We start from the raw sequence: 21,136 nt of genomic DNA, 5'->3' as shown, positions 1-21,136 counted from the left end.
GCTCTGTAGTTGACAATCCTTCCTATAGCTGACATTGAGTGCTGTGACTGTCCCTTCCAGCCTTCCCTTCTAGCATGTCAAGTCCACATTGACAAGGCTTCTCTTTATTTTCACAAGCTAGGACCATATCGAGAGTTGAGAGAATGCTTTTCCATCTCTTTGCCTCACACATACACTGTGAGGGAAACAGTGTTAACCCCACTATAAATTAGCCTTAAAAATGAGGTGTAGCCTTAAGCCAAACACTTAACTAAGCTCTGTTTGCTCATTTAGTCAGCAACCCTTCCCTGCACCTATTATGTTATCATTCTAGGCTCTGGGACAGAGCAGTGAGCAAGAACGAAAACGCTGCCTTGGAGGACCTTACATTCTAGGGAGGATAGCAGGTACTCAGAAAATAACCAAGTGTACATTAATTGTATAAGGTAAATGGGGATGAGTTAAGAGGGATGGGGGTGAAAGAGGGAACAAGGGTAGGGAGAGTCTATGTATTTCGAGCGAGTGGGAGGGTTGCAATTTTAGAAAAGGATGTGCAGGCAAGGGCTTTCTGAGAAGGTGGCTTTTGTCAAATGGCAATACAGTGTCTATTTCTTGGGCCTGTAGCGAAGATCTAATAAAAAAATACACGGATTAAAAAAAAAGAAAAGAAAATACACGGATTTATTAAAAAATCTTCGATAGGCCCAAAATCGGACCCAAAAGGCCTCTATGGAAAGAGGCCCGCCTGGTGCTCACAAAAAGGGGAACGTTGGTCACAGCGGAATGGTGATCGAGATGGACATTTGTCCCAGACGAACCGGTGATCCAGCTGAAAACTGGCCCGGGCGGAAACGTTGGCCTATGAGGAATGTCAATCCCGAAGGAACCTCGCGCGACAGGGCAAACGCTGCCGGGGTGTATGGTTACCCTGGCAACGCCCACGCCGGAAGGCGTCACGAGGGCGGGGACGGAGGCGGGGCTTTTGGCGGAAGTGAGCTCTCCGCTGCTGCGGCAGGAAAAGATGTCGCGTCTTCTGTGCTGGTGGCTGTGCTTCGGCCTGGGCAGCCTCCTGCCGCGGCAGGCGGAGGCCCCAAGCCCCGTGGAGCCGCCGGAGCGGAGCCGGCCGTACGCCGTGCTGCGTGGGCAGAACCTGGGTGAGCGGCCGCGGGCCGGCTGGCGGCGGGCAGACGGGACGTGGGAGAGGAGGGGACGTGGGGGGCTGGGGGTGCAGGTGCGGCCGGCCTGAGCCCGTCCCATTCCGCGCCAGGCCTAGTGCAAGATAGGCTCTGCTTGTGTCCTGCCTGCCGAATGAGCTGGGAGTCGGGCCCCGTCTTTGGCTTAGTGGGCCCGGGCTAGGCAACAAGGGTAACTTAATGAGAGAGCTGAGAATTACAGCCCCGTTTTCCGGATGAAAATGAAACTCAGAGAGGTGAAGTTATTTGTCCACGTTTACACAGCTAGGATAGCGGTGGGAGCCAGTACTGGTACCCCACCCCCCACTCTGCTTTTCGAAAGTTCTCGTTATGCCCTTTCACTCTTAGGAAAAACCCAAATTAGTATCTGTTTTCGCTAACCTGAAGAAATCTGAAGAGGATTTTTCCTTTTTACGAAAAATGGCAAAAAGTGAAAAGAGCGCTCAGCAGGTTTTTTAGCAGTGCACGCCCCGAGCTGCGAGAGTGACACCACCAAACTCCGTCCCCGGAACTGCACTCCTCGTATTAGCATCATGCCCCTATAGCTTTGAAATGTGTCTGTGAGTATCTGCGTGTCCTCGATTTATTTTGTGTATCCCTTAGCTAAAATGTGTCTCAAGGTGTAGGAAAGATTAAGACGGGTTATTTTTGGGGTCTGGGAAGCTCAGAATTTTTTCCATGTAAATTAATGGCAACTTTTTTCGCTTTATGCTGTGTCTGCCTACTAAAGGTTTCATGGGCACAGGACTTTCCGAGAGCATAGGAAACCAGCACTGGAACCTAGGTTTTGTGGAGCTTGAAACATACCTTTTGGGAGGAGCTCTCAAAGACATATAAATACACGCATAGGTACATATGGTGTACATGGCTTTGGAAGGGGTCCGGGAGCTAAACGCTTGACAGGATTCACAGTAACTCCTCCTCTTCTGCCAAACCCCTTTCTTTCCACTATACCTCAGTGATGCATCTGTGTCTCTGTGCCGCGTAGTATCATTTTTGGATTCTCTTGACTCTACATGAATTCCTGTATTGAATTTATGTATTGGCCTCTTATTGTGTACCTAGCACTCTGCTGAGTGGTTTCACATGTTCTGCTGCTTAGTCCTTTGGAACAGAGTTTCTCCACCTGGGTACTATGACATGGTGGACCTGATGGTTCTTTGTGGGGGAGGTGAGGCACACTCTCCTGAGCACTGTAAGATGTTGGGTGGCATTCCCAGCCTTTACCCACTAGGTGCCAGTAGCACACCTGATTCCAGTCTGGATAATCAGAATCTCTCTGGACATTACCAGCTGTCCACTGGGGCAAAATCCCCCTGGTTGAGAACCATTACTGTACAATAATACTATTCAAAGAGAATAATACTATTCAAGCAGACCATTGGGGTCTCCAAACTATTTATCTGCAGAGAGGACTCCAGAAATGTAGTGTTTAGGAATTTAACAATTTGACCCTGTTGCAACATCCAAGCAAATAGAGACCAGTCCTAGGTGTGTCTGGACTGACATGCTTCGTAGGTAGAGGGAGCTGCTTACTAGTAAGCACATAGTAATGGCCTGGGACAGGCTACAAATTATAAAAACTAGTCCTTTACCACAGGACTAGTTTGGAAAACACTACCCTAAACAATCTTGTGCAGTGGGTATTTTTGTCTCCTTTCAGAGGAGGAAACAGAGAGATTGTGTAACTTATTTGAGAACACATAACCTGTCAGTGAAGATGGGAGCCCAGACGGTCTGACCCCAGACCCTGGATTCTTGACCACTGTGCCATCTGTGTTGCCTGTTTTGGTCATCATAACAGCTTTCATTTACCGTCTGCATGTTCTGTGTCCTCACTCTATTGAGTGCTTTTCATAGGCTACCATAATTAGGTTTCAGGAAACCCTCTTGAGGTGGGTTTCACTTGCCACATTTTATAGCTGTAGGAAACGAAGCTCAGCAATGGGAAGTGACCAGTAAGGAAGGGCCTAAATAGTCTTAGGTTCTGCCTGAGCCTACCATTCAGGCAACTAGTAACTATGTGCAAAGTGCAGGAGAGGTAAAAAGATGAAGAATGGGAGAAGTGATCAAGCCTCCAATGGATAGCTATCCAAATGGACATTATGTACCTAACAACCCATGATTTTAAACCTTTTCAGATGCCTTTTGAAATTCTATTCTCCACTTCCAGCCCCCTGCATTCCTGCTTTGGGAGTGGGGGGGGGGGGGTTGTTTTGTCTTTGAGAGTTCTTTCAGAATGTCAAATGCAAGAAAATGGTTTAAATGGAGTAAGGCTACTTGAGGTCCAATTGCAGTGAGAACCTTAGAAATTCGTGGAATTCAAGACTTTGAAAATAAGAGCAAGTATTTAGGTAACAAGGCCTGTTTTGAGATAGGACATTTAGCTTATATGGGTAGTAGGTTGTCTTTGTCACCCACGTTCTTTCTTCCCCTTCCTCACTGAAGAAAGTGTTTCTATATGGGTTCCATGTGGGGGCATTTTGTAGGGGTCACAAATACACCCAGATTACTGATTTACATAAAACTGTGGTCAAATCTTGTTTTTTTCCAGTAGCCACACTGGAGAACAGCCATGGTTAGGCTCCCACTGGAACCTGGGATGGGCCCACATCCTTACAAAGAAATGTACACTTGCTTGGTAAAGGTAACATTTGGAACTCTCCTAAGAGCTCTGAGGTAGTCACACAAATGGGAATGCCCTTCCCTTCAGTGGGTTGCTGGTTATGTTAAAGCCTTAGGTCTAGTCCTATACCGGAGCTCAACCTGAGTGATGAGTGGAGGCCCCATTTCTCACCTTAGCACCCTGGAGATTTTAGACGTGAAATTGACTCCAAAATGGAAGAGGTTTGTGAAGTTAGTTCATTGCTTGGCCTTTGTCTCTTCTAGAGATTGAAATGCTTTACTCTTTTCATCTCCAGTTATTATGAATGGCTTTAAAGATGTTGGGCTCCCTGCTTCTGTTCTTGTCCCCTACAATCGGATGGTTCTCCGTACAGCCAGACGGATCTGTTTTCCCAACTGAATCAGATCATGTCACTCTTTGCCTTTGGCCCTCCCTTTAAACCTACAGTAAACCCATGCTGCCTTCATGGGTACGAGGCCCTGCATGAACTGGCTGCAGCCTTGCTCTCTGGCTTCATTTCCTGCCTTGCTTCTTCCCCCCTCAGCCATGTTTGCCTCTCTCTCTCTGTTCATTGGTTTTCTTGGCTTGTCTGGCTCCGAGGGCTTGCTCTTGCTGACCCTCAGGGCCACAGTGCTCTCCCTGCAGATCTTCATGGGGCTGGCTTCCTCCATTCATCGCGGTCTCAGCTTGGGTGTCCCCTCCTCAGATGCTTTCTCTACTCCCCTACCTACTGTTCCCCCCAGGCCCCTGCCCCCATCACTGTCACATTTCTTCAAACCCCGTGAGATGCTCTTACGTGTTTACATTTCCTCCCCCGAAACATCCCGAGAGAATCTGTTGGCTGTTTCTCACACACCTGGCACAGTGCCTGGCACTGAGTGGTACTTGACAAATTATCGTCAAAGAATGGATGAATGACAGAACGTGGAGCTGCCGTTAGGAGGTAACCTGTTTTCCTTTTGCAGTGTTGATGGGAACCATTTTCAGCATCCTGCTGGTGACCATGATCCTTATGGCACTTTGTGTCTACAAGCCCATTCGGCGTCGGTGACAGCCAAGCGAACAAGTTCTTCCACGAGTATTGGGGAAAAGAATAAATTGTGTTGCACATGGGTCATTGGAGAAGTTGGAATCAGAACTTTGCCACTTGGAAATGACCTTCAGTCTGGGCAGTTGGTAAACGTGAAATGATTTAGAAAAAACATCTTGCAGTTATTTTTTCCTAATGCTGTAATGTAAATAACGGAGTCTGCTTCTTGGTGTTTCTTTGTATATCTGGCTGCACTTAACACTTGTTACAAGTAAGACCTGAAGCTCCAAGGTTCAGTATAAAGATGGGAAAACAGTTAACTATGCGAGTGGTGGGAAAACCATACTGGAAAGGACTAATCCTGAATGTTTGAAAATATTCATAAGGGGAAGACTTAACATGTAGACATTCTGTCCTTGAGAACCATTTGGCCACAGTGGGGTTAAGAATCACGCCTGTGTTTAGTTAGATTGCGTTGGCCTGGACTGCCGGAGCAGTGTCAGCTCCGGGGAACTTAGGCCATCACTCCTCATGCCACATTGGGCTCTGCACTCGCGTGCCCCCCCCCCCGAATTCAGGGTCACATCAGCTAGGCCTGTAACCAGGAGCAGCCTGGGGCTGGAAGGCTCAGAGTTGGGCTGGAAATGTTACTGGTTGGCCCATCTGAAAAAGCGCTCCATCCTGCTGAGGCACATGGATCTCCCAGGGGCTGCACTCAAGCCTTTCCAGCCCCTGGCCTCAAACTTGTGTCAGCTTTTCAGATTTGGAATCTAAAAGAAACTCAGCAGGAGCCCTTTTTAGCCCTGGGTGGGCAGGTCCTCAACCCACAGAAGTGTGTGTTCCTGGTAGGAGGCTGAGTGGCAGCTGGATGTGTGTTTACACAGATTTCATCTCAACCTTGAAAATGCTATTTTGCACTGTTGAACTGGATTTTTTTTTCCTATTGAAAAGATACTTTTGTACTTACAAAGTGGTTATCGGTATTTATTTTAAAGGTGCTAGGCTTAATTTTGTTACTAAACTGAAATGGTTGTCTTGTATTCCAGTCACTGCACTGATGTGTTTTGTTGTTTTGTTTTTTTAACAACCACACCGAATGTGAAATAATAATGTGGGATACTGTAACTGTTGGATTTAAGGATTTTGTGTGTAACTCTAACATTGAGCCTCTGAACTGTTCACCGTTCTGTGCTTTTGAGCAAAGTGTCAATTAAAATTAAAGTAAAATCTTACATGCTGTTTGACTCCTAGTGATTATTTTCTAAGCATCTGAAACGCAGGTGTGTTTGCATCTGATCTACTCAGGGAAGCTCCATGAAGTTGCATTTTAAAATTTGTATGTGAAGTAAGACAGTTGCCCCAAGACAAGGTATTATTTCGGGAGACTGAGCCGTAAGTCCTCTTTCAGGCCAGGCCAGGGGTCTGAAGACCTGGATTTGTGTCCCTGCTTCTCCAGAGCCTCGGTTTTTTCCATCTGCAAAGTGGTGCTGTACACACCTTATCTTTCTTAATTATGATGAAGATCAAACACTGTGAAACCAGTACCGACAAGGGTGGGGTCACCACCTTGGGCCTGTCCCATAAACAGGGTTATTGATGGACTGCAGGGAGAAGCAGGTGGGATTCTGAGAGGCTGGCACTGACAGCTATGTCCCGGGAGGTTACATCCCCACCTCATCTGGAACACCATCTTTGGATACACTGCCTAAAAAATTCTTGGCATTTTAGGACTTTAGAGGAAAACAGTAAAACCTTGGTAGGCCCCTTAACCAACCTGATAAACTGCCCTTTGCTCAGTAATCACTAGGCAGCTTACAGGAGAATCATGTTCGTTTTCTGAAACAACCTTGCAATAGTTACCCATGTACAAATCCAAAACCCAGCCTACGTCTTCATTTCCACAATACCATCTGTTCAGCATGAAATTTCAAGCTAAAGTCGGACAGAGTAATCTTTGTAGAAAGAGGCTTAGTACAGAGATGAGTAAGGATACAAACAATTCTGGGAGACAGAACACATAACTCTACTGAAAACTTTTATGCACCAAGACTGACGACTAGTACTTTTCCAAGTGGCATTATTTCCTTTACCTGTATCTCTGGGAATAGGGGGAGGGGAGGCAGCCTAAGCCTCCTGATTTGAACTGTGCTCAGAATACCTACTGTGTACCCAAATGAACATATTCACTTCATTTATACCAATCATAAAAATGGCTTATCTTAATCAACTTTAAAATTGAGATTAATAAATATGTAAGTGCTGCTTGGGATTTGGGGTCTCTGGAAGTCTTAATATTTTTTTCAGCTGGACCTCAATCTGAAATTCACACATTTCCAGATGTGGGCCTAGTTTGGACTTTGAACCCCATCACTTAACTGCACTGAGAATCGTCCCGTGAGGCGGCTGTCTTGCAGCTCGTGTTCCTTGAGGTCTTTGGCACTCAGCAGGAAACCGGTGGGTACAGTGAGTCTGTCTCTTTCTGGTCATTATGTGGAGCAGACTTCGCTTCCTTGAGAAGCAGACACCTCACGTTACATAGTGTCAAGCTTGCTCGTGGAGAATGTCTAAAGCACCTTGTTATACTTAGTTCCTGGCACTGTCTTCCATGCAGAAGTGGTTCAGTTTCCTGCTGGTATTGAACTGCCTAAGCTTTAATGAACCTAAAGGTGAAGAAACTATTAGTTTTTTCATTAAGTAATCCACCACAGGTATTGCACCTCTTGGCCTAAGGCGATGGAGTTTTCTTCATAGTGCCCCCCCCACTGGCTCAGAGTATTGTCTACTTTCCCTCAAAGCAAAGCAGCTCCTTCACATCTTCCTGGAAATAACAAGCCTCGTTTCTGGAGCCCAAATGTTTTTCACTGGTCACTGCCTCCATTTGCATTTTTATGTGTTTTAAGATTTTATTTATTTGAGAGAGAAACAGCACAAGCAGGGGGTAAGGGCAGGGGGAGAGGAAGAAGCAGGTTCCCCGCTGAGCAAGGATCCTGATACAGGGACTCGGTCCCAGCACCCTGGGATCATGACCTGGACCAGAGGCAGACGCTTACCCGACTGAGCCACTCAGGTGCCCACCCCCCCCCCACGTTTTTTACTACCAATGTAACTGGGTGTAGGCTAAATCTGGAAGCCCAAATTATTACCTGACCTTCTACGAACAGCCTCACCGAGCACTTCCGCCTCGGAGCATCTTCAGTCCCACGAGCGACCTGATGTTGGCGTGGCTTCCTGGACTCCACAAGAGCCAGCCCACCTCCTGCAGGACGACGGCAGTGTCTCCGGCAGCCCCAGCGCTGACTGGCTTTTAGTTCCCGTGTGAAACGAGTAGCGTGGGGCGTGCGGACTGTACGACCCTGGGTGGGAAGGCTGAGAGGAGCAGATCACCTTTGAAACAGACGCCGAGTGTCGCGAGGCATTGCCCTGTGCCAGTCACACACAAAACAGGAAGTGTGGGGACATTCAGCCACTGGAGAAACCACGTGGAAAGGAAAAAAGACCCAAAGACTGGCTAGGATACTGTATGAGCACCCTGCCAGGGAGCAGTCTTTATTTGCATTTTCAGAGAGTGAACACATAGATGGAAAGCGCTGCAACTGACACAAGGCTCGGTCCCTTTTGAACCGACTTCCCGGGGAGTCGTCTTCCTCAGGAAGCAGGACAATGGAATGCAAACACGGATATTACTGAGATTCACCTCAGTAAGCGATGCGGCCTGACTGCAGCCGTTCCCAACACGCGTCTTCACTCAGGGTGAACATGGAGTCAACGGGACACCGAGCTGCGTGTTTGAAACACGCATGACGCCGCGGGACCCTGGCCTTGTGTGCGCAACAGAAGGAATTCGGGTGGGACTGTGACAAAAACGGCAGGCGGTTGTGTGCAATCCAAAGCACGATTCTGTGACCGAGAGCATTTTGCTGGCAACGCTAACTGCAACGTAGTTTGTCTCTCTCCCTATCCTGAAAGCAGCGCAGCAGAGAGGAGACAGACGCAGAGCTGAGGAGGCCATTGTGACCAGGTTATGTCAGTGCAGCCTGTGGGGACGAAGAGACGGGCCAGAGTGAGGGCCCCCTCAGCTCTCCTCCCTGGGGTTCTTCTGCGTGGTGTGCGGTGGTGCTTTACAGAAGGGTCAGATAAACTGGTTAAACTACTAAGGTATCCAAAAAAGGCCTGAGAAGATCTGGTGAAAATGTATACCCTTGTATTGCTACCGATGGGGGTAGTTGTTTTTATATCTTTTAAAAATAATAAAAAGATTCTGTTACAAAATATATTTATCCAGAAAGATGTTGAACTCTAAAAAGCAATGCGGAATCCTCATTTTCCCTTTTGAATACGGAGCTATTGAGTTCCGCTCGTAGCTCCACTCCGAACTGCAAGGCCACCCCTTCCTCTCTAGTGAGCCTAGGCCTGGAGCGGGGTCTCCCTTGGCCTCCCCATGGCGGTCTGTCCTAGGGAAGGCGCGGAACACACTTGGTTTGGTTCCATGATGTCCAATGATTTGGCCAGCCTGCCTCAGGCTCTTCTCCTTGCTCCTTTGGGGCCAGGATTAGCTGCCTTCAATTTAGCCTGGAGGATCCTGCTCTCAAAGGAGCTGCCTTTAGAAATTCAAATCAGACCCCTCAGTGTGGAGTGAGGTGGTTTGAAACTACTGGTAATTTTTAAGGCTAAGGCAACATCCGTGGTCATTTGTATATCCTGATGTGATGCTGCAAAGAGTTAAGCCTAATCTAAACCACAGCCTGTACATGTCTCCTCTTGAACTCTGGCTGGGGGTGGGAGGGAGCAATAACGTGGAGATGGAGGAGGAGCAGGGATAGTGTCCTAGAAACCCGGTATAAAGGTAAAAACAAAGGACTAGATCTGCACAGATGATCCGTTTCTTTGGTGAACTGTGAAGAAGTGTCTCATAAATTCTCATAAACCACGCTCTACAAAGGCTGCTGCTGTCATATATAAAAGCACCCTGACTCTGCAGTAACTTGTTTTGTTATCACTCCTTGATAAAAATTAATCTACAAACTTGCGGGGATTGGGGTTTTTGTCTAAAGCTGGTAGTAAAAACGTGACCTGCAAGCCAACACAGCCAATGGAAAGTGCCAATGCTATCCTCCCCTTAGCCTGGAGATGGGGCCTGAGGGTCCCCAGCCCCTCCCCGGGGGAGTGTCGGGGATGGGCCTGGGAGCCCCTGGTCTGGCACCTCTGTGGAAAGGAAGGGCAGCTGCTGTGGGCCGCATCCATGCGAGGTGCAGTCCCTCGGCCCCGGGGCACTGGCAATGCCGCACTTGCATGCAGCCCAGAACCTCTGCTTTGTGCAGCCCGTGAGCAGGAAGGTCTATTTCTCAGTGAGAGACAGCTGTAAGACTTGCTGGAGCTCCTCCTCCTCCTCCCGGAGCCGGAGCTCCCGCTCCTCCAGCTCTTTGGCAGACAGCTCCATGGCCAGCTGCAAGTCGCTATCAAAACGGCTCGTCTCACTTGAGGCCCCGGGGCCCAGGCCTTCTGAGCTGGTGAGGAGGCTCTCCTGGATGGCCCTGTGCAGGGAAAAGAGGTGGAAAAAAGAAACCGATGACCAGCATCATCAGGGCAGCGGCAGCATCTACATTTAACTGCCTCCGGAGAGCACAGCGTGCCGGGCACTTTATATATGCCCCACGGGCACGTTGCCATTTAATCCCCTATAACCCTGGAGACGCGGGTGCTGTGTACACGTGAGAAACCTGAGGCTCAGACAGGCGAACAAAGCTGCCCAGGATCACCCAGCTACTAGGTGATGGGGTCAGGAACTGAATTTGGATCTGTTTTAAAGCAAAACCTATGTTTTCCTTCAGTAGGGTTTCACAGATGCCTGAAGTACCTGAAAATACTCCATAAAACACATCTTTGCAGTCTTTATCCCCTCCTTTAAAAAGATAATCTACTCATCTCCAGATCTATTCCCCAAAGGCTCCTCATTCTTAAAATCGCATATACTTTTCCCACTGAGGACATCTAGACCCTGTGCGAGTATACATTCTTTGTAGAAGATCAGACCACTGAAAAAGCATTTACTGGGTGCCTGTCTGCCAATGGCACTGGCCTGTGAGCTAGTCAACAACCGTATCAACACTAGGTGCCTGTGTCGGCCTCAGTTTCATCCTTAAGAGTCACGCCAGTCACCTCTCATACTGGGCGTCATAGGCATGTGTCTGGCTGATCCCTCCATTCGAAGCTGGTCCTGAAAGTTCCTGCGAAGAACAAACATGATGGACGTGAAGCCCTCCTGGAAGGAATAGGCGTCATACCAATAAGGAGATGAAAGCAGCAAGAACAAAATTTTAAATGTTTCCATGTCCATGTCTGATAACACCGCGTGAAAAATGAATAGGGACTTGGGCGATCTCAAAACCGACACCTAAGTGTCAGGTAGAATGTGGTACACTACCCTGCTTAACGGCCACGGTCTCTCACACTTGACCCAGAATCTGTCCAGAACAGCCCCGGGCAAAGTTTAAAGGAACAAGGAGGTCATTCTTGTAAAGCAAGATGACAATACATAATGCAACATTTGTTGTCTTTGACTTTGGCCCTTCCCCTTTGCAAAATTTATGGTCAGCAAGGTTTATGCAGTTATCGGGGGGTGGGGGGAATAAGCTAACTTACAGAAGGGGCAGGAAGGCGCACTGGAGGGACAGTGAGGTCCGGGAGCTGGGCTTCTCCCAAAGGGAATATGCTGGCTCTGGGTGTGGCCCTTGGCCCAGCAGCTTCAGAAAACTGAATCGATCAAAGAATGGATCGATGAGGAATGGAGGAGGGGATGGGCGCACGTTGTCTAGCCTCAGTGTTTCAAGAACAAAACCAGAATGCCAAAAACCTGAGCTTGGACGCCGCAGTGTGGGTGCCACTGTCAAAGCTTAAGGGGCCTGTGAGTGCAGGGGCTGGGGCTGCTTCACCAAAGAACCCCCACTCTGCAAACATGTGCCGAACGAGCGATGGAAGGAAACAAGAAACCAAGGAACAAACAGCAGAGCCCAGGACATTGAAAGGTGGGGGACACACAAAGAGCCCCCACCCCAGCAGAATCGGGAAGCCACAGGAGAGCAGGGATGGAAGGAGTTGACGTTGGGGGAGGAGGAGCTCAGGCTCTGCACGGTCCCAGGCAGGTGACACCGGAGGAAGAACCACCTGAGGAGACCAAGGGCAGCTGTTCCTACCCTGGTCTGCCCTACTCTTAGCTCTACCCTTAGCTCGAGACTCTTGACAGTTTGGGATTACATCCTTGCAACAGAATAAAACACAGGAGTAAAAAACAAACTTAACAGAGAACCAACCACCATTTTCATCCCACACTGAGCAACCACAACACAGTGACTGGTTTTCCTTTGGGAGGAAGCTGGGATTCAAATCCACATGCCTTCTTACAAGATGGCCGACACATGGACAATATTCCAGAAAAAAACGGGATGGTGTACGCTAGCGTGGACCTACGCTTTCAGTACTGGCAAATCAGACAGCATGCTCCGAAAAATACGTGATTGTGGGCTGCGTGGGTGAACTAAGGAGAAGGAAAGTCTGTTGGGAGACATCCTGTGAATGATGCTGACTGGGGCTGTGCACATGGTGTCACATAAGAAGCTTTTGGGAAAGACCAGGTGCAGAAAATAGAATCTCTGTAAACACTGTGAATATGCCCAACTTGTGATGTACAGGGAGTCTCACATGGGTTAGCCTGGTGATGGGTATTAAAGAGGGCACATTCTGCGTGGAGCACTGGGTGTTATGCACAAACAATGAATCATGGAACACTACATCAAAAACTAATGATGTAATGTGTGGTGATTAAGATAACAATAAAAATTATAAAAAAAGAAAGGGAGTCTCACAAGTCAGCTACAACTTGAACCCTCCCATGCCCTGCCGTCTGTCCCGCCAAGTGCACCTGACTCCTGCTGGACTCCAGTAAACTCTGCTGGATGGCAAACTGCATTATCTCATAATCTTCGTCTTGTAAATGCACATTTCTGCCATCGTCTTGAACGTGGTAAGAGTCTGGAATTTCAAATACAGACTGATCCACCTCAAAGTTTGCAACCTGGGAAGCTGAGACACAAAGGGTAACAGTCCAGTGCCGGAATCAGCAAAATAAATTTCTACTTCAAACTTAGAATTTAAAATGTATAAAAATTTGATTAAAAAGCAAAAGGATTAAAATGATTAAAATCAAGGTTTGCTACTATGTGAGACAGATTTTAAGGAACAATAACCTTGACAGAGAAAGGTACCAAAATACTGCCTTTTTCTTTTGGTCTTGGGGTTTTTTTGTTTGTTTGTTTAGTAATAAAATTAACTCATGGTCATAAAAAAATAAAGATCTCTCTCCCTACACCCTTTCTCTTATCTCCAAAGTCCAGAGGTAACCAGTATTTCCTTGTATGTCTTTTGAGAAATGCGATGTATGTACACAGTCACACCAAGGTCTCTCTGTATTTTTCCCTTTTATTATGAAATGCAGTAAACACGTAAAAGAAAGTATGTAAGATGTCTGTAAATTAAATAAAATAAAAATGATAATAAAACAGGGCACCTGGGTGGCTCAGTCAGTTGGACATCCGACTCTTGGTTTCGGCTCAGGGTCATGATCTTGGGGTCATGGAATCAAGTTCCACATTGAGCCCCATGTCGGGCTCCATGCTCAGCATGGAGTCTACTTGAGATTCTCTCTCTCCCTCTATCCCTCCCTGCTACCGGCTCATACATGCTCTCCCTTCCCTCTCTTTCAAAAAATAGTGATAAAACACAGGGCACCTGGGTGGCTCAGTCATTGGGCATCTGCCTTCAGCTCAGGTCATGATCCCAGGGTCCTGGGACCGAGCCCCGCATTGGGCTCCCTGCTCAGTGGGAAGCCTGCTTCTCCCTCTCCCACTCCCCCTGCTTGTGTTCCCTCTCTCGCTATATCTGTCAAATAAATAAATAAAATCTTTAAAAAATAATAATAAAACAAATAAATGCCTGTGTATCCTTCAACTAGTCCAAGATACAGAACAGCATTTTACCACAGTAAAACAAATAGCTAAAAAAAATTCAGTTGTTTCTATATATTACCAAAGAGTAACGGGAAAACAAGTAAATAATCCACTTAGAGTAGCATCCAAAAGATAATTTGGATGGATGGCAAGGGAGCCTGAGGAAATTTTGTGGGATGACAGAAATGCTCTACATCTCGATTGTGGTGGTGGTTACGTGGGCACACACATTTGTCGAAATGCACTGAACTATCGCACTGAAAGCAAGAGCATTTTCTTACACATTCAGTACACCTCAATAAAGTTGGTTTTTAAAGCTATGCCATTTTTTTTTCAATACAAGTGGGGTCATACTCTTTTTTTTTTTAATATTTTATTTATTTATTTATTTGAGAAAGATAATGAGAGAGAAAGAGCATGAGAGGGGGGACGGTCAGAGGGAGAAGCAGGCTCCCCACTGAGCAGGGAGCCCGACGTGGGACTTGATCCCGGGACTCCAGGATCATGACCTGAGCCTAAGGCAGTCGCTTAACCAACTGAGCCACCCAGGTGCCCCAAGTGGGGTCATATTCTTCAAGTTGTTTTTACACTGATGCTAAACAAAATCTAAAATTTTTTCATTCAGTGCAGAAATCTACTTCATAAGATACTCCAATGTCAAACTGAATAATTAGTACATTAACTGGATGTGTGTGTGTGTGTTTAAACCACAAAGCCCAACTTTTTTTTTTGTTTTTTTTTTCTTTACCTGAATCGGCCTGGGTCCCTTCCACGTTTTGAGATCCAGTTTCTTCAGCAGTGCTACAGCCGTTAACATTTCCAAATGTAATCCGTGCATTTAAGACATGAAACAAGGGAATTTCTAACAAAATAAAAGCTTTCATAAATAAACTTTACAAGAATAGCCACTGTTTACTGAGTGCCTACTGTGCTAGTACCATGTCAAAAACATTAACATAACTATCCTTCCCAATATACAGATGGGAAAACTGAGATTCAGAGAGGTTAAGCAGCTTTTCCAAGATCCCAGTGAATAAGTGATCAAGTCCACACTGAAAAATGTGTTGCAAATATGCAACTATACAAATTCTAAATTCCTCACAAGTTCTATGTATTGCGTATGGGATTATTCATTCCCTAAAACATGCAGGCCCTAAAACATACTTACATATCAAAGAATCTTGGTGTCAGTGGTCTTCCTCAAAAACAATCTAATTTGTTGCTTTAGTTTGACATGAAAACAATGAATGTGTCGCATTTTTATGCCTTTTTACATCTGTTAGCACCATTTGTAAATAGAACTGATGATTGGGGGATCTCTTAATTTTGATATGGAAAGTGAACTAAAAACCACAACACTTTTTTCTTTTATAGATTTGTTTATTTGAGAGAGTAAGAGCTAGAGAAAGAAAGCACAAGCAGGGAGGAGAGGGAGAAGCAGGCTCCCCTCTAAGCAGAGAGCCCGATGTGGGGCTTGATCCCAGGACCCTGGGATCATGATCTGAGCCGAAGGCAGACGCTCAACCGACTGAGCCACCCAGGCGCCCCAACAACACTTCTTTAAACCATATTAAGCTAAAGGATCATTGTGACCTCCTCCATTATATCTACTATCTTCTGCTTTTGCCTAAAATATTCCAGTGCCAGGGCACCTGGGTGGCTCAGTAGGTTAAGCGTCTGCCTTTGGCTCAGGTCATGATCCCAGGGGCCTGGGATAGAGTCCCACATCGGGCTCCTTGCTCAGCGGGAAGCCTGCTTCTCCCTCTCCCTGCCCCCCCACTTGTGCTCTCTCTTGCTCTCTCTCAAATAAATAAAATCTTAAAAAAAAAAAAAAATGTTTCAGTGCCCTGAAGCACATTCTGTCACCCACAGAAACGGGCAGAACCTGCAGGTGCTCCTGTGGTTTAGTGGGCAGTACCTATTTTGACAGGAAATCCGGGTGGGAATTCCAATTTGATGAAATCTCTCAGCCGTGCAAAATGAGCGCTGGTTCGGGCCATGAGGTCAATGATGGGAATGACCTGCTCCACAAGAGAGAGTGGGAAGTCCTCACACATCCACAGCATCGCTTTAAACCTGCAAGATGGACCAAGACAAGAGTGAGGCCGTTGCCCCCAGACAGGAAAACTGAATGACCCCTATGCAGCTGGTAGACAGCACCAGCCTCCTCCTTACTGCAGCCTTCCCAGCCACCGTACTTCTCTTAATGTGGAGCGGGGAAGGGACTAGACCCGTGAATTCAGATGACCATGCGATCTGGCCATCAGGAGAAATGCCCTGCACGCTGACCTCACCCTGCAGCAGCCAGAATTGACAGCAAGCATGAAAGAATTGATAGCTGGTAGATCATGCCTTTGGATCAGCTGAAGCTTGCTGGCAGTAAAAAATGCAAGGAATTCTTATATCCCATCTCAACTCCATTTGGAGAAGGGCTAAGAAGAAAGTGGGCAACCTGCTATTTGCTTTTCTCAGATAAAGTAACTTCCAAATTATGTTTAATGGGAAGGGACAGAAAAATGACAACACGACCCCAAGAAACAAACAGCACAACTTCTGAAACAAGAACCTGTGTGGCCACTGAGTCTCTCTTACTTTTGTGTTCTAATCGTCAGCTCTTTCGGCCTTCCAATGTCCCGGTCCTTCAAATCAAACTCTTCATTAAAGTACTCCTCAGGCGTGATGGCCGTGGGGTTGTTGGCGGTGGCACATTCCGTAGTGAGGTCCTGCCGAGCCAGAACTCAGGGGAATCAGAAATGCCAAGTGGTGCTCACAAGTGGAGGCCTACGCACTCAGCCTCTGAGATGGATGCATTAACCAGCTACAGATCAGGAAGTTCTAGTCACCCCCCACCTTTTTTTTTAACTAAGTTACTGCACAGAACAAGAAAATCTACAAAGGTGTGAGTGAGGAAAGGACACAGGAAACCTAACGCGTCTCTCCATGTCAAACGTGTCCCCACTCTCTTTAGCATGTATATCTCCTGACTGTAAAAAAGAAAAAAAGAGAAATAGCTGAAAGCACGTAAGATCTGGGAGACCTGGAGTTTATGTTCCAGCTCTGTCAGGCTCTCGCTCGGGACACCGGAAAGGGAATCTTACTTTTCTGACCCTCTGACAGCCATTATATTAACTCCACATAGTTCTCGTAAGGATCAAGTAAGAAAATGTTAAGGTGCTCGGTTAAAGTACAAAGTCCTGAATCCTTTTTAAGTTTACAGATGAGAAAGCACCTAATTTGCATAGTTACGATCCTCCTCTAAAATCTTTATTTGTGAGACTCTCTATTTCTCTTCCAAAAGAGTATCTCAGATTTCAGCTTGGAAGTGCTCTTCAGCCTTGCAGACAAAGAGGCCTGGTCAGATTCAGTAAATGCCATCACAGCACAGAAAAGTCATGTCCTTTTGTGAACGTGAGAGCTCGCTGCTTCCACTTACCCCTTGAGCACCAAACTGGTGTTCCACAGTTCCCAGCAAAGATTCCAGTGGGTTCCTGTCTGCTACAGAGGGGGGGGTGGAAAGTTTAATGTCTAACATTATACCTTACTTGTGACTGCAGAAAGAGATTCTCAACCTATTTTAAAGTTCTGGATCCCAGCTACCTACATTAGGAAGTCCATTTATGGGCAGACTGGTAAAATCATCTACAATAACCATCAGCTAATTTACCCTTACAGAATATTTATTAGGGTCTCTAACCTAGATTAGCAACAGTTACAAGAACTAAAGCAGAAGGAGTTTGGGTTTGGGAATGAGCCTGGGGGGGGGGGGGGGCACAGAGTCCTCATCTGCCAAAACAGAGTCCTAGTAACAGCGCTGGTGGTGGTGGAGGTGGCCAGCAATGACCACATGCTTGCCGCACTCTGCCGGAAGCTACCAAAGGTTAGTTAGCGCGAGGCAACTCATCCCATCCTCCCAAGCACTGCCATCTCACTGCTGATGAACCTGAGCCACAGGCCACTGGTGGGGCTGAGATATAAACACCACGTATTGGCAGTGTTTGGCCTCAGAGCCCGGGTTCTGTCCAGATCTTTCATGGTGCGAGTTTGGACAGAATCGCTCATTCCAGCGAGAACTAGTCTCCAATACCCTTATCTACCTTTTTGGTCAGATCCAGCAATTGTTCTTCAGAAGACAAAAACAAACCCTCCTGTGTGGCTTTAATTCCACTTGAAGCCAACTATGGGTAACACCTTCAAGAATGGGCCAGAATAAGGACATTTTTGTAAAAAGGAAGTTAGGGTTAGGATGAGCCTGACCTGACCACATTCACCCCAAAACTTAACGAAGCCAACAAAGGGTCTCTCTCTCTTTCTCTCTCTTTCTCTCTCTCTCTCTCTCTCTCTCTCTCTCTCTCTCTCTCTCTCTCTCTCTCTCTCTCGGCTAAACAAAAGAGGGAGGATTACCTTTATATCTCTTTTTTTCTTCCTCGGTCAGATGTTCTGTCCGGATTTTGGTTATCACACTCACATTGTTTACTGTGTAAACCTTGAGAGATGTGTGCAAAAGAAAACAGTGACATAGGGAATCAAAACTCAAAAAATAAGCATAGCAAGAGCAAGAATGCTGAAGCCAAAAAATAAAAAGAAAGAAAAAAAAGAAAATTCAGCAAAATAAAAATGAGAAATGGTTGACAATCATTAGGATCCTTCAGAGAAAATATACAAGCTATCAACTTAGAAATGCATCAGCAGTTAATTTGCATCTCTGACAGTTTTAAATACCGAGGAGTGAAAAGGGATGGCTGCATCTTCCCGCCTGCCCTTTGTGTTGCTAAATACCCTCAAACAAAGGTCCTGATATTTAGGTCTCCCAGCTGGATTCCTATCATGCTATCCTATCGTGCTATTCCTACCCCAAAGCTGCGTCATGGGCTTCTGTACTTATCTGTGGTGATCTTATAACAGGACTGACTTAAGACAGCCATCTGCTGGGCAGAAGGAAAACAGAACGAACACAAGGTTCTCTATACCCATAAAAGACTTACGAGGAAACCAGCAAGTCACTATTTAAAAAGCTATGCCATCTACGGACAAAAATTATTCTCACCACCAGAGTCAGGGCTCTGTTCTCAAGGCCGCCTGAGGAATGTGGGGGTCTGGAAGATTGAATCTCACGGTAAGCAGAATTAACTGTGCCATACGTGGATTCCCCACGATCAGAGACTCGAGGAAGCCCACACAGCACTGGAGCGACTGTGTCTAAATGCGTCCCGTGGAGCATGATGTAAGTGTCTTTGCCCACTCAGAGGTCACCAGAGGATCCTGCGGTGCCTGGCTCCGGCATCAGGAGCCAGCAATCCCTGCTGGACTGCAGGGCTATGGAAAAGCCAGCAAGCAGAGTGCTCCAGCTGACAAGACGCCGGAGGACCCGACTGACAGCTGTCTCCACTCTTGACAACTGTATTCTTAATGCACTGATGTCATGCGAGTGGGCTGTCAAGCCGCTGGTTACAATTAGACTGACTATGAAAATGGAGGCTCATTAAAGCTACTTTTTTTCTTTAAACCCACTCAGGTTATAAAAAAGATCAACATGCAGGTTTGAGTCTAATCCTTTCTTTTCCTCCTCAAAGAATTAAAGGAACAGTCACTGCTATGGGGACGAGACTGGCACCCGGACTCACTTCTCTACACCACTGTTTCTCTTTGGCATACTAGGGGCCTCCTCGGGATGTGCTATTCTATTTTCTGAAAGTCAGATAAGATACAAATCCAAGTGAGAGATGCTAAGCAGTACTTTATTCCCCAGAGCATCTCCATGGCACAGAGGCATGAAAAAATCTGAACAGACTCCTCATTTGCATAGAAGCTAAATAGCTATATTAAATCTTATTTAAGAGTTTCCTTTTACCTTTGCTTCGTAACCATTAACAACTTCTGCTTTATCTGTCCTCCAGCCCCAGAATCCGGATTTAGTTCTGATAAAAAGTGAACACCACAAATTTCTACATGTACAATATGCCATTCAGATTTATCCCTGCAGCCTTTATAGTTTATTTCCCCCAGCTTAAAGTGGTGAAGGACACTTGATGATTATGGTCCTATTGTCCATAAAACGATGCTCTTGGTGACAGATGGCTTAAGGATCCCCACCCCCTCCCACGGTTATTAATCAACTAGCCTCACCCCTGGCACAGAAAGCCTCCGTTCTTGGCTTCTTTACAAAAACTGCCAGCATAGGCAACAAAGGTGGTGACATTCACTGGACAGCTGTCCTAAACACATGAATGAAGAGAACCAGCGTCCAAGGGCTCGCTACGAGGTGGTATCTGGGTCAGAGCATTTATCTGGATCATTGTAACTGTGGGCATGGACGTCAGCGGCTCTGTCCCCATGAGCGGCCGCATCTCAATCGAGGAATTCTTAGAACAACGGGGCAGACCGTCCTGCTCCTCAGGAGAGAGCGGGTGGGGCAGGAACTCATCACTGTGGCAAGCCACTTGGAGAAGCCATTAATGCCTGCAAAACGGCTTGGGAGTCACATGTTTTATCAGGTCTGGTGCAGCAGAGGAAAGTTCTGCTAAAAGCAGTTTTTCAGCCCAGGCATTCATTCCAGGTCTGTGGAACTGCTTTTAAAGTAGCCCAGCATTGCAGTGGCAGCTACGGCGGTGGTAAAGTGCCGAAAACCCAGTTATTCCACTCAACATACTTCTGGGAAGAAATGCATTTAGAGCCCAGAGCGGCCAAGAGGCTCTGGTTCATTTTCAAAGCAGCTCACCCTGGGAAATACCACCACTCACAGGGGAGCCCTGACCAGCCTGGTCTGCCCTTTTGTCTAGGACATCACATCCTAGCTCCGCTGTGACTGCTGCACTTGGCCCCACAGAGAACAACAGCTTGCCCTCTGCCCTGACCCCAGAGGGAAGTGGGGCATCACGCAGAAAGCTCCAGGAACTGGAAGGTTAGCCAACCCACAAAGAAGATACAGGTCATTTGCATCTCATGTTTCCAGACAGCTTCATTAGTCCAGATGGGGTATGCAGGGTTTTATGTGTATGTTATAGCCCATCAGAGAAAGGAGGGACCAGAACTTTACCTTTCTGATTAGTCGTCCACAATTAGGCAGCATGACCCATGGAGGGAGAGAGAGAGAAACCCTAAAGGAATTACACCAGATGCTAGCTATCTCCACTTCACATTTCAGAAACAAACCCAAAATCCGGGGGGGGCAAGGGGTTAGGGTCCCCACTGATTCATAAACCAGAGTCCCCTTTGAGTCATCAATAAGTGAAAATCGAGAGAGTCCTTTTAGTTAACAGATTCAGTCCTCAGTTCCTTGTCTTTCACCAAGTCACTTGATATTTTGGCCTGG

At 46.7% G+C, this 21,136-nt stretch overlaps 1 protein-coding gene and 1 long non-coding RNA gene across 5 annotated transcripts in view; one reads left to right on the top strand and one right to left on the bottom strand.

Annotated features, from left to right (window-relative positions):
- Positions 1-959: 959 nt before the first annotated feature.
- LOC113913323 lies at positions 960-6,069 on the top strand. The gene is made up of 2 exons (XR_003517153.1): positions 960-1,133; positions 4,764-6,069. It is a non-coding gene; the product is annotated as an uncharacterized LOC113913323 (long non-coding RNA).
- A 2,250-nt stretch (positions 6,070-8,319) lies between these two features.
- Positions 8,320-21,136, bottom strand: part of ANKRD13A (ankyrin repeat domain 13A) — a 32,158-nt gene continuing 19,341 nt past the window's right edge. For 2 of the 4 annotated variants that reach the window (XM_027576245.1, XM_027576247.1), the window contains 9 exons: positions 19,676-19,742; positions 18,229-18,310; positions 17,261-17,322; positions 16,420-16,550; positions 15,746-15,903; positions 14,576-14,689; positions 12,744-12,904; positions 10,985-11,052; positions 8,323-10,359 (listed from right to left, as the gene is read on the bottom strand). In XM_027576245.1, the coding sequence (XP_027432046.1) occupies positions 10,164-10,359; positions 10,985-11,052; positions 12,744-12,904; positions 14,576-14,689; positions 15,746-15,903; positions 16,420-16,550; positions 17,261-17,322; positions 18,229-18,310; positions 19,676-19,742 (1,039 nt within the window). In that variant the 3' untranslated portion in view covers positions 8,323-10,163. Of the gene's footprint in view, positions 10,360-10,984; positions 11,053-12,743; positions 12,905-14,575; positions 14,690-15,745; positions 15,904-16,419; positions 16,551-17,260; positions 17,323-18,228; positions 18,311-19,675; positions 19,743-21,136 lie in introns of all 4 variants that reach the window. The other 2 variants (XR_003516927.1, XM_027576246.1) reach the window with 2 other exon arrangements.

This window comes from Zalophus californianus, chromosome 14, assembly GCF_009762305.2.
Source record: "Zalophus californianus isolate mZalCal1 chromosome 14, mZalCal1.pri.v2, whole genome shotgun sequence".
Lineage (NCBI taxonomy): Eukaryota > Metazoa > Chordata > Mammalia > Carnivora > Otariidae > Zalophus > Zalophus californianus.
Note: the sequence above shows the minus strand (reverse complement) of the source record. Positions and strands in the feature narration are given on the sequence as shown.